This window comes from Sparus aurata, chromosome 10, assembly GCF_900880675.1.
Source record: "Sparus aurata chromosome 10, fSpaAur1.1, whole genome shotgun sequence".
Taxonomy (NCBI): domain Eukaryota; kingdom Metazoa; phylum Chordata; class Actinopteri; order Spariformes; family Sparidae; genus Sparus; species Sparus aurata.
The window spans coordinates 1,460,900-1,473,629 of record NC_044196.1 but is presented as its reverse complement, the minus strand read 5'-3'; the positions used below and the strand labels follow the sequence as shown (position 1 = coordinate 1,473,629).

The 12,730-nt window shown below is 43.5% G+C and overlaps 1 protein-coding gene across 2 annotated transcripts in view; it reads left to right on the top strand.

Moving 5' to 3' along the window:
• The window catches only part of LOC115590007 (low affinity immunoglobulin gamma Fc region receptor II-like), a 92,568-nt gene extending 80,092 nt beyond the window's left edge, over positions 1–12,476 (top strand). For both annotated transcript variants that reach the window (XM_030431242.1, XM_030431243.1), the window contains 6 exons: positions 6,548–6,721; positions 8,077–8,178; positions 9,664–9,762; positions 10,778–10,876; positions 11,426–11,524; positions 11,911–12,476. In XM_030431242.1, coding sequence (XP_030287102.1) covers positions 6,548–6,721; positions 8,077–8,178; positions 9,664–9,762; positions 10,778–10,876; positions 11,426–11,524; positions 11,911–11,954 — 617 coding nt within the window. In that variant the 3' untranslated portion in view covers positions 11,955–12,476. The remainder of the gene's footprint in view (positions 1–6,547; positions 6,722–8,076; positions 8,179–9,663; positions 9,763–10,777; positions 10,877–11,425; positions 11,525–11,910) is intronic.
• The last annotated feature ends 254 nt before the right edge of the window (positions 12,477–12,730 follow it).

The window sequence follows — 12,730 nt, the reverse complement described above, 5'->3', positions numbered from 1 at the left end:
CGGCTGAGCGCCGCCGTGTTGGAGTTTACCCCGGTGGACGAGAGGGTCGCCTCCCTACGCCTAAGGGCTGGGGGGAAAACTCTGACTGTTGTCTGTGCGTATGCACCGAACGGCAGTTTGGAGTATGTGGCCTTCTTGGAGGTCCTGGCTGGGGCCCTGCAAGGGGCCCCAGTGGGGGACTCCGTGGTCTTACTGGGGGACTTCAACGCGCACGTCGGCAATGACGGAGATACCTGGAGGGGCGTGATTGGGAGGAACGGCCTCCCCGATCTGAACCCGAGTGGTGTTCTATTATTAGACTTCTGTGCTAGTCACGGTCTGTCTATAATGAACACCATGTTCGAACACAAGGATGCTCATAAGTGTACGTGGTACCAGAGCACCCTAGGTCGAAGGTCAATGATCGATTTTGTGATCGTATCATCTGATCTTCGACCGTGTGTCTTGGACACTCGGGTGAAGAGAGGGGCAGAGCTGTCAACTGATCACCACCTGGTGGTGAGTTGGTTTCGGTGGCACAGGAAATCCCTGGACAGACCTGGTAAGCCCAAACGAGTAGTGCGGGTAAGCTGGGAACGTCTAGGGGAGGCCCCTGTCTTGGTTGACACGCCTCTTCAACACTGCGTGGGGGTCGGGGTCGGTGCCGAAGGAGTGGCAAACAGGTGTGGTGGTCCCTCTCTTTAAGAAAGGGGACCAGAGGGTGTGTGCCAACTACAGAGGTATCACACTACTCAGCCTGCCTGGGAAAGTCTACTCCAAGGTGCTGGAAAGGAGGGTCCGGCCGATTGTCGAACCTCAGATTGAAGAGGAACAATGCGGATTCCGTCCTGGTCGTGGAACAACGGACCAGCTCTTTACTCTGGCAGGGGTCTTGGAGGGGGCCTGGGAGTACAATCTCCCAGTCCACATGTGTTTTGTGGATCTGGAGAAGGCGTACGACCGGGTCCCCCGAGATGTTCTATGGGAGGTGCTGCGAGAGTATGGGGTGAGGGGGTCCCTTCTCAGGGCCATCCAATCCCTATATTCTCAAAGCGAGAGCTGTGTGCGTATACTTGGAAGTAAGTCGGACTTGTTCCAAGTGGGTGTTGGCCTCCGCCAGGGCTGTGCCTTGTCCCCAATCCTGTTTGTGATTTACATGGACAGGATTTCGAGGCGCAGTCGTGGTATGGAGGGGTTACAGGTCTGTGACCTTAAGATCGCATCACTGCTTTTTGCGGATGATGTGGTCTTGATGGCTTCATCGGCTGTAGATCTACAACGCTCATTGGATCAGTTCGCAGCTGAGTGTGAAGCGGCAGGGATGAGGATCAGCACCTTTAAATCTGAGGCCATGGTTCTCAGTAGGAAACCGGTGGATTGCCTACTCCAGGTGGGGAATGTGTCCTTGCCCCAAGTGAAGGAGTTCAAGTACCTCGGGGTTTTGTTCACGAGTGAGGGGATGATGGGGCGTGAGATTGACAGGAGAGTCGGAGCAGCGGGTGCGGTGTTGCATGCGCTTCACCGCACGGTTGTGACAAAAAGGGAGCTGAGCCGGAAGGCAAAGCTCTCGATCTACCAGTCAATCTTCGTCTCTACCCTCACCTATGGTCATGAGCGATGGGTCATGACCGAAAGAATGAGATTGCGGGTACAAGCGGCCGAAATGGGTTTTCTTCGCAGGGTGGCTGGGGTCTCCCTTAGAGATAGGGTGAGAAGCTCAGCCATCCGGGAGGGACTCGGAGTAGAGCCGCTGCTCCTCTGCGTGGAAAGGAGCCAGTTGAGGTGGTTCGGGCATCTCATGAGGATGCCACCAGGGCGCCTTCCTAGGGAGGTGTTCCTGGCTCGTCCAACTGGGAGGAGACCTAGGGGTAGACCAAGGACCAGGTGGAGGGATTATATCTCTTCTCTGGCCTGGGAGCGCCTGGGGATTCCCCAGTCAGAGTTAGCCAATGTGGCCGGGGAAAGGGATGTCTGGGACTCGCTACTGAAGCTGCTGCCCCCGCGACCCGATTCTGGATAAGGGGTTGACAATGGATGGATGGACCATATACGAAGTGTACAAAGATGTAGCTTCATAGACATATATATGTCTATGTGTAGCTTCGTCTCGCTCTTCGTACGCCATCTTTCTGGAATGCCGATGCAGCTGGTGACGTAAAGAGGTCAGCTGGAGGTGTTTCTGCTACCACTAGTTGAATGGGTACAGCGCCACCTAGCGTACCAGGGTATGACATGCTCCAGGCAATAACCCGTTTTTCTCACCGGCATGTATACTCGAATAATTGCAGTTGTCTGACTGAGTAGCATAGACGAACTATGGCTGTAATCCGACTAAGCTGTGCATGTAAACGTACTGAATGTGTCATCACATGAATCATTCACAGTGAACAGGGCCCCCTGCTGGACTCACTGTGACACTAGTTCTGATCTCTGTTTACCTCCATCAGCTGTCTGGAGATAACGGACACACTGCGCATGTGCAGACATGAAACAGCTAAACAAGAATACACACATCTGAACACTGAGACCAGACACCTAATACATAATGTAACAGCAACATGGCAGCAGGAAAGAGTCCTGATGAACACTGGGCCTGAGCCCTAGACCTGAGCCCTGGACCTGAACACTGGAACTGATAATAACAACATGTAGGACGGTTCTCACCATTACAACAACATGACATTAATAATTATATTATTATTAACATCAACATTCAGTGCAGACACCCAGCAGTGAGAGGTTCTGACTCCATCAGACTGTCTGATGCTGTTAATAACATAAATCATATCTCACAGATACACAATGATTATGAGCTGATTGTAGAGTCACAATACAGTGATTTCAGTGTATTGATACTATACATATGATATATAATAGAATATATATTTAACAGACCATCAGTTCTGTCTGACCCAGTTTTTCTCCACTAAAAGTGACTTCCTGCTAAACGTGTGACAGAAACAGTGACAGACAGCAAAGAGGAAGGAGGAGGGTCGACTTGGTCTGACTGCTACATGCTGCTGAGCTCAGATGACCAGGACTCAACATGGAGGAATCATGTCTGCTGTGGCCGCTCGGTGAGTAAAACACACTTCATCTGTGTTCCTGTTCGTCTACACCTTTCCTAAATGTTCATGTCTGGAGTTTCTGAGAGCAGCAGTGAGTTACAGAGCCAACAACAAGAGAACACACTGAACTCAGACCAGCAGCAGTGAGTTACAGAGCCGACCACAAGAGAAACACTGAACTCAGACCAGCAGCACCAACAGATCACAGCCGAGACCAGAAGGGTCCGCTTCATGCATCAGTAGTCATATTTATTACATACTGTATTTATATACTAATGTTAATGAACTTGCTCTCAAACAAACAGTAATAATCAGAATATAATCTGTTGTCTGTGCACTACAACCACACTGTCAAAGTAATGTTTCACTGGTATATAATTTGTTTTGCTGTTTTTTTATATTAAGAGAATATAAATTACAAGAAAATCGTAGTACTCAGTAGTTTGTTTAGTTTAATAACTTGCATGTTCTAAATTGATTAAAATAAAAAAATAACATAATATTACTGTTATTTGAAATATAGAAACCTTCAACTTGTATGTTTTTGATGTTTTAATGCAGTAGTTCCTCAGTTTTATTATGCTTTAGAGATGTTTTCCAACAACAATATATTTGTAAGGCTACTAAAATTGTGGCAGTAAATTTACATACGTGTACATGAGGACAAAAGCAGTTTCCATTAGATTGTTGTTGAGTTGTGTTATTTTCCTGTAATTTTCCTGTTTTTATCCGTCAAAACTCAAACCAACTGGAGTGTCTTTTGTCTTTAGTTGTGACGTCCCTTTTCACACTGTTGCTTTAAAAACAACATGAGCTGATGATGTTTCTTTGATACGACTGTCCTCCTCTGTGTTTCCTCTCAAACCAACCGGAGTGTCTTTTGTCTTTAGTTGTGACGTCACTTTTCACACTGTTGCTTTAAAAACAACATGAGCTGATGATGTTTCTTTGATTCGACTGTCCTCCTCTGTGTTTCCTCTCAAACCAACCGGAGTGTCTTTTGTCTTTAGTTGTGACGTCACTGCTGAGCGGCTGCACACACCAAGGTGAGAACACTTCCTGTGTGACTGATGAAGAGTTATTTAGTCCCTGATAGAACAGTTAGTGTTCAGGACACTGTTTATGGAGGGAAATAGTTTGCACATACAATAAAAGAGTGAAGACTGTCTGGATGTCCACAGACTGGACGCTACAGATAAATGTGCTGCTATAAAAATGTCATTGTGAAAGCAGGACTGCACACCATGCAGCACCATGCAGCAGCTGACAGAGAAAGTGCAGAAACAATATTGACATGTGAGACACATGAAGTCACATCTGCTGTGTGTTTGACACCAACTCTGAGAGTTCCATTTAAAACATGAGGAGACTCAGAGCCTGAAACACAGAGGAGATCAGTGCAGGTCAACAAGGTCTACAGAGACTGGAAGAGGAAGAAGAGACACTTCTGTCCAAACTGACCATTATCATCTGTAACCACATCTCTCTGTCTCGTCCTCCAGCCTCTCTGAAGATCAGTCCTCACAGATCTCAGCTGTTTGTAGGAGAGTCTGTCTCTCTGAGGTGCGAGGAGGACGACAGCTCTGATGGATGGACGGTGACGAGGAACACGACTGAAGGAACCAGGACTCAGTGTGGAGCTGGCTGGGGAAGGAAAGATGGTTCTGACTGTAACATCAGCTTCATGAGGACAGTGGACAGTGGAGTTTACTGGTGTGAGTCCACAGGCGGAGCAGCCAGTAGCAGCATCAACATCACTGTCACTGGTAAGATGAGGCTGTTGTAACTCCAGCAGGTCTGAACACTGAGTCTGTCTTTCACCTTTTCACTTTGGCTGAGCCTGAGAGAGACAAAGACAAGAAGACAGACAGGTGACCTTCAGGAGGCAACAACACTGGGTGGAGCACTGAGTCTGCCTCCTCAACATGTTGTTCATCTGTCAGTCTGACATTATGTTCTACATGTAGAGATGATAAATCAGCTCCATGTGCCAAATGTTTCTCCAGAGAGATTGTTGTGATGAAGTGTTGCTGAGTACAGGACAGGACAGTGAGACTGCTTGTGTGAGTCAGAGGATCCATCAAGCTGAGTTTGATGCTGTGAAATCAGACTTTAACCTGCCGATGTTAGCAGCACACGTTTGTCAACACACTGTCTGTTTCTACTGATCACAACATCACCAGACTCCCTTAACAAATGTACTGATTTAAGAGTTGTTGAGTGAGGAGAGACTCGACAAACTTTGTGAAACACGACGACAAATTCTGAATGATTGGAGCTTCTTGTGGATTCAGCATTAAATGAGCAGGTGTCCATGTTGTTCATCAGTTGTGTTTCAGGGTTTCATCTCCATGTGAAGCTCTTTAAACTGTGCTTGTGTGACTGTAACTTGAACTAGAGCTGAGCTGAGCTGTGTTCACACATGAGCATGTTACACTACGGTGGCCCTGAGGGCTCAATGCATCGCACAAAACAGACAGAACAAAGCAAAGAAGAAATCATCTTCATCAGTTTGACCAGCACAACCAAACACCTGATGCTGTCCTGTTGTCAGAGTGATGAAGATGATGAAGAGGAGATATGTTTGTGTTCTGTCTTTTTAAGCTGAGCCTTCAGAACCGCCCTGCAACGACCCGGTTCTACTGCAGCAGAGGACGAGACGACACCACAAACTTTATGTCCCCGGTCACTGCAGCACTGGGTACAATGTACCAGTAGCTACATGCTAACAGGCTAATCTAACCTGTAGAAACATGAGGTTATCTGTTGTGTAGCTGTGACAGGCTGCTACCTGCATCCTGTCATCACCTTCACACTCACAACAGGAACACACAACTGGAATAACATGTTTGTCTGTGTGTTGAGGTGGAGCAGTGATCCTGCAGAGTCCTGTCCTCCCTGTGATGGAGGGAGATGATGTCACTCTCACCTGTACAACAGAGACCTCCAACCTCTCAGCTGATTTCTATAAAGATGGCTCCTTCATCAGGACTGAGCCTACAGGTCACATGACCATCCACCATGTTTCCAGGTCTGATGAAGGACTCTACAAGTGTAACACCAGCAGTGATGGAGAGTCTCCACCCAGCTGGATCACTGTCACAGGTCAGGAGGTTCAACTTAAGTCTACAATAAAGATGTCAGCAGAGACAGAGACAGCCTGTCTCCAGAGTCAGTGTTGGCATCCAATGTTTAACATTTCTATGTTTCATACGTAGCAGATAAAACTTTACATGTCTTTATGTTTTAAATTAGTTTTGTCTTTAATACCACAGCTGAAAAACCTCGACATCTTGTTAAAGTATAATATTGAACCATCATGTGATTTATTCTCCTCTATATAAAGTTTGTGGGTCTCAGGCTGACATAGAACAAGAGGAACAGACCAGACAGGAGCAAGTTCACTTTCTTAGTTTGATCTCGTTTCTCTCTACAGGGAAATGACTGAATGAATTCATCTGATTTCTGTGTTGTTGATGAGAATCTTTTGTTCATTTTAGGGAAACCTGCTACGACATCTTCTCCTACAACCTCCTCTGCTTCACCATCTTCTCCTCATCTTGATCAGTGGTGGACTTTTATTCTACCCATTCTGCTGGGTTTTCTGGTTGCACTGGTTCCACTGGTTCTTCTGGTTATACTGGTGAGACGGCTCATCAACAGGAAACCTAAAGGTCAGACACATTCAGACACATTCAGACACAATAACAGATGACAACATAAATTGTGTCTCATTATTTGTCTCAGCCGTGTGCTGCAGTTCACTTCTGCAGGCTGAGATTTGACCAGAGTGAGAAGAAACAACAGTGTTGACGTTCTGTCAAAGACGTCTCTGTTCTGTGTTACAGGGATGTCTACTGAAGTTAGCATGCTAACCAGCTAGCCCCGGCCTGTTATTATGGAACCCCCTCAACTTCTCACAAACCCCGCCCTACTCCTCCTCTGATTGGTTGCTTTGTTGGTTGCGTTCTCTATGCTGGACTCAAACTGTGACTCACAGAAGCGTCATGATGTTTGTCTGTGGCAGTTTCTGAGCTGTAGTTTGTGCGGCAGCTGCTTCTCTGCCAGCCGGCCTGTCCGCTCTACTAATGAGCCCAGAGACACTCTGACAGGGAAGAGCGGCTCCAGAGGACGAGCGACTCAGACAGAACCAGCAGAAGTCCAGAAGAGAGGCCGAGGAGGTCGCTGTGTTTACCTGCAAGACTACAGCTCAAAACCCTGAAAACAGACGTCAGAGCTGCTGTGAGTCACGGTTTGAGTCAAACATAGAGAATGTAACCAACAAAACCAACCAATCAGAGGCAGAGTAAGGCAGGCCTAGTTTCAACTGGAGATGTAAAAGCAGCCAGTTCACTACTCAATCTAATAAGTCAACAACATAAACTCATAAATGTGAAGAAAGGAAATATTTTGACTCAAATTTTCATTATAAACACAAAAATCCAACTGTTCACCGTCTGAACTCAAGTTTCTGTCTTTAACTGAACTCAGATCAGTTTAATCTGCTCGTTAAATCGTCATCAGACTCACTTCATTCAAACTGGACACAAACTGAGTCACAGTCACCAGAATAGTTCTGGTTTGTCTCCACAGTCACTTCTGGTTCGGTCCAAATCAATCCTCACATGTGAGTAACATGTGAAAATAATCGGTCCATCAGCTAATAGACCTACTTAGCTCCATGGCTAACTGAGCTACATGCTAACAGCAGCTAGTCACTATAGCCGTTGAGAATAGTGAGCAGCAGTTAGCGGTCATGTTGCTCCCAATAGTTTTTTAAACTGCCTTCAAATTCTGGTAATTTCTCAACAACTACACCTTTAAAATTGTATTTTTCTGCTGTTATTTACATTTATATGAACATCTCAGAACTGGAGTGTGTCACACAAATCATTACACGTATAAACTGTAACAACTGTTTCCTGAAGTCAAACATTCGTTCAGATTCTCTTTCATCAGTTCAGTTCTGGAGCTTTTGATCGTCATTTGACTTTAAAATGGAAATTTTCTGTCATTTGGTTCATTGCAGCAGCAGCAGAAGAAGGAGGAGGTGATAACATCAGAGATGACATCACATACAGTGATATTAGAATATCACGTCCCCCAGAACAGCCAATCAGACAGAGCAGAGGTAAAGAGGGTTTAATTGATTACATTTTGTGTGTGTGTGTTCTTGTCCTGGTGTCTTTGTGAAGACCACAGCTCAGCTCAAAACCATGAGGACATTTTTTAACGTGACGTCAGCACATTTATATTTATATAGAATATTTAATAAAGTGTGTTCATGGTAAATAAAACTAAAGTAAATGTTTCTTACTCCACAAAGGTTCAGACTGTAGCTCGTCTGTTTCAGGTGATGATACTGTGTATTGTGTTAGCATGCGCTCTGTCCGTTTGTTTCCTGTGGTGAATCTGCTAACAGAAGCTAACGGCTCTGTGGTCGTCCTGTTTCCTGTTTCTGATGAAAACACCTAAGCTGAAGGTGGTCCTGCTCATGTTTCACCACAGGACTGTTAACAAGAAGAAATAATATACATGAACTATAAACTGTTTAGTTAACGTAGATAGTAAAAAAGTAAAAATACTCTGTATCTCTTCCCTGCAGTCACATGTTGTTACTGTTCACATTTACACTCTATGTGACTTCATATTAAATTAATCAAATCAGATATATAATTACATGAAATAATGAAATAACTTTTCAAACAAAAAGTTTTGTCGTTTTAATTATTGATTGAAATAAGAGAAAGACGACTGTTTGTATAATTCAGCTACAATAACAGAACTATTATCAGTTACAGTTCTCAACAGTAAAAATTTGTTTGATTGACACAATTGACTAAAACAGAACTTATAAAGACAAATGTTACAAAGAAAGTGTCTTCATGGATGAGATTCCTCACTGACTTCCCACCAACATAAACACAGTTTAATGACGTTTGTCTGAATACATAACCAAGACAAAGTGACTGATCCTGACCCAGAAACAAACCTTTCAGACTCTGTGCAGACACTTCACCTCACCACTGTCACAAATGCTTGATTCAGTGTTAATCTGAGTGTAGACTTATTGATTTGTTGAGAAAATACAGAATATCACCTGAATTATACTTTAAGATAAAATAAGATATTCAGCACAGAAACAACAAAGAACAGAACGTGTTTCCTTCCTCACTCTGAAGTTTATAAGATATAAAAGAGAACAGTCTAAGTTAACTAAATGAACTTGACTTTGTATCAAACTGACCTTAAACACACTTTATATTTTTGTGTTTTATCTTTTAATGGGAAACTGTCATATAACCAACCAGCTTCAAAGACACAAAAAGAAAAAGAAGATATTGTAATTGGGTAAATCAAACCACAGCATCAACTTCCTCCTGCTGTTTCCAGTAAACTGTGAACTGAAGCTGGTGATGTTTCTCTCTATAGTGATGGTGGAGTGACCCGTCAGTACAACGTGTTTCTGGTTGTCCAGTTTAAATTTGAACTGTTGTTTTACACAGCAGAGGTGTTAAAAAGGAAAAAAACTGTTGCTGATATTTATGAACTCCAAAATTAATCGTATTATAACCCTGCATGACTGATAATGTGTGTTCATATTGTTCTGTTGCAGAGAATGATCCAGCTGTGGTTTACTCTGCAGTGAGACGAGCTGAAGACGTCAGTTATAGACAAGTCGCCTTCAAAGACAAGAAGACAAAGAGGACCAGAGGTACAGCTGATCTGCTTTGTCTCCGTCATGAACGAACAAGAGTATAATATGTCAGAGAAAGATTAGTGGACATAAGTTAGGAGCAGAATTTAAGGAAACAGCACTTTCACAGACAGAAGTTATAAATAAAAGTGCTTATGAAGATGAGATCCCTCACTGGCTTCCCACCAGTTTAAACTCAACTAATGAGCGACTGCTGCTGTAACATTATATCTCATAAAATCAGTTGTCTATGGGAAGTTTATCCCTGAAACAGTTGTGTCCATCCTCAGGGGTCTGTAAACTGGATTCAGGCTGACAGGCAGAGCTTCCTCCCACTTCCAGTTCTGGAGTTGAGTGTCGCGTCAGTTCACTTCACTGATGTCTCACACTCATGTTTTACATTTCACCACATGTCAAACTAAGTTACAACATGAACACACCAGAGAGTTTTAAACCACCATCAACATTTATGTTCATGTGACAAATCTCAGACACTTCACTGACTTAATTAATCCAAAAAAGGGAATTAAAGCTTTTTCCTTTAATGATACTTTAATGACGAGAGCGGAGGATATGAAGAGGAGACGGATCGGCAGACGAGGAATGTGTTTTTTCTGAACTCTGATGATATTGTAGGTTTTTTCCACTCTGCGTATCAAAGCCCACAATCAACTTCCTCCTGCAGGTTCCAGTGAAGCTGGTGACTTCTGTAACGACTAATGGTGATGCTTTGTGTCTTGTGGTTACTGTGTCACTTATTTTTGTCGAAGCGAGCAGCTTTGTGGTCATCACAGTTAACTTCCTGTTTCACACAGAGACTGTCTGAGGGAGAAAACAATCTGCTGCCATTCATCAAATAATACAATATTAATAAAATAACTATAATCCTTCATTAAAAATTATTATTTCTACAGCAGAGAGATTGTTTCTCTTCTCGTGTTGCATTGTTAACACTAGCAGTAAATACACCAGCAGCTCTGTGTCAGTTGTTGTACATGCCGTCATGTAATGAGGATGTGTTGTTGTGTTGCAGAGAATGATCCAGCTGTGGTTTACTCTGCAGTGAGACCAGCTGAAGACGTCAGTTATGGACAAGTCGTCTTCAAAGACAAGAAGACAAAAAGGACCAGAGGTACAGCTGATCTGTATTCATCAAGATGTATTTATTGAAGCACGGTGATGTAATATTAACACTTGACATGAGCATACATACATCTACAGGAGCAGACAAAGATACACTAAATCAGATGACATCATGCTTTGTTTTTCTTTAACATGTGTATAAAACAGAAAACCACAAGAAAACAAGACTTCATCCAGCCTCCCACCAGCCCAACACTCTGATGGCTGAAAAGTTTCTTTAGACTGAAACAAATAATGTTGCAGAAAAAGCTGAATATTCCAAAAGTATAACAGATAAAAAAGCTAGTTTGTGTTGTTTGACATGTTGATAAGTCAACATGTTGATGCATCCTCTCTGAGGATAGTAACTTTATCTTAACTGAACCAAAAACATGTCACCTATTCTAACAATAAAAGAGAAGAAGTGTTATTATTCATCACAGAAGAATCATTAAACCTGAATATTGAATAATGATTACTGTAGTGTGACAGCAGCAGCAGCTCTGTGTCAGTGGTCGTACATGCCGTCATGTAATGAGGATGTGTTGTTGTTTTGCAGAGAATGATCCAGCTGTGGTTTACTCTGCAGTGAGACCAGCAGAAGACGTCAGTTATGGACAAGTCGTCCTCAAAGACAAGAAGACAAACAGGACCAGAGGTACAGCTGATCTGTATTTATGAACCAGCTTTGGACAGTCCGGCTCCAGTCTCTATGCTTTATGCTAAGATAAGCTAAGCTTTGACTAATAAGCTTCCATTATTAAAATAGCTGGTGATCGATGAGTGATAATTGAAAACTTCTTCCTTTATTCAAGGGTGGTGCCCCAAAGTGATCCAATGTGAACTGGATCTTATTATACATCATCATAATTAATTATCACAGCTTTATCAATTATTATTGATTAAATTATGTGTTGCATGAGGCACAACATATGGTGCCCCGTGTGAGGATATGTAGCAAATCGGTAGTTTGAGGCTTGCAGTTAATAAGTTGTTGTTTGTGGGCGGAGTTTGATCAGTTTGTTTGTTTGCATGTTTGTTCAGGGTTGAAGTCGGAGCCGGAGGTCCTCTACTCGTCCCTGAAGTAGACCTTCACACCAGAACAACCAGTGGTGTCACACACTGATGGTGGAGGCTGCCATGCAAGGTGCCAACCAGCACATCAGGAGCAGTTTGGGGTTCAGTATCTTGGTCAAGGACACTTTGACATGCAGCCCAGAGGAATCAAACCAGAGACCTTCTGATAACAAGATGCTGGTTCTACCCCTGAGCCACAGCCGCCCTGACACCTCAGCCACCTGCCTCACTTATTTTTGGACATGTTGAAGCTAAATGAGACTTTTGCAGCTACGGAGAGACAGACAGGTCAGATTTAGAGCATATAAGTGAAAAAAAATGATGTAAAGATTAAGATGAATTGTTTAAATGTTTGTTCACAACACTTGTTTCATTCATATGGTTCTGTTGAACAGAGCCTCCACCTGTTTAATGTCATATCTGACTTCACTGTTATTTAAAATATATTTATGTTTATTGGACTGTGTTCTTGTTGTCACAGCTGTGACTTATTATTTCTCTGCATCATCAATAAACTTTGCTCTCACTTCTTATTTTCCTGGTGTGCTTCTGTCGGTTCAGCTCAGCTGTCAGATGGAAAACTGGGCCTGTTCTGGTTTGGTTGTGGCTAACCGACACACACCTCCCTTCAGTGCAGATAAAGAACAAACTAAACCGCAACCGCAGACTATAAAGAGCCGGAGCATCGTTCACAGTCTGCACACACAGTCTGAGTTTGAAGAGTTTTGATTGTTCAGTCGGTGAACCACTGAGAAGATTCAGGCTGTGAAGTTTCTGCATCATTATG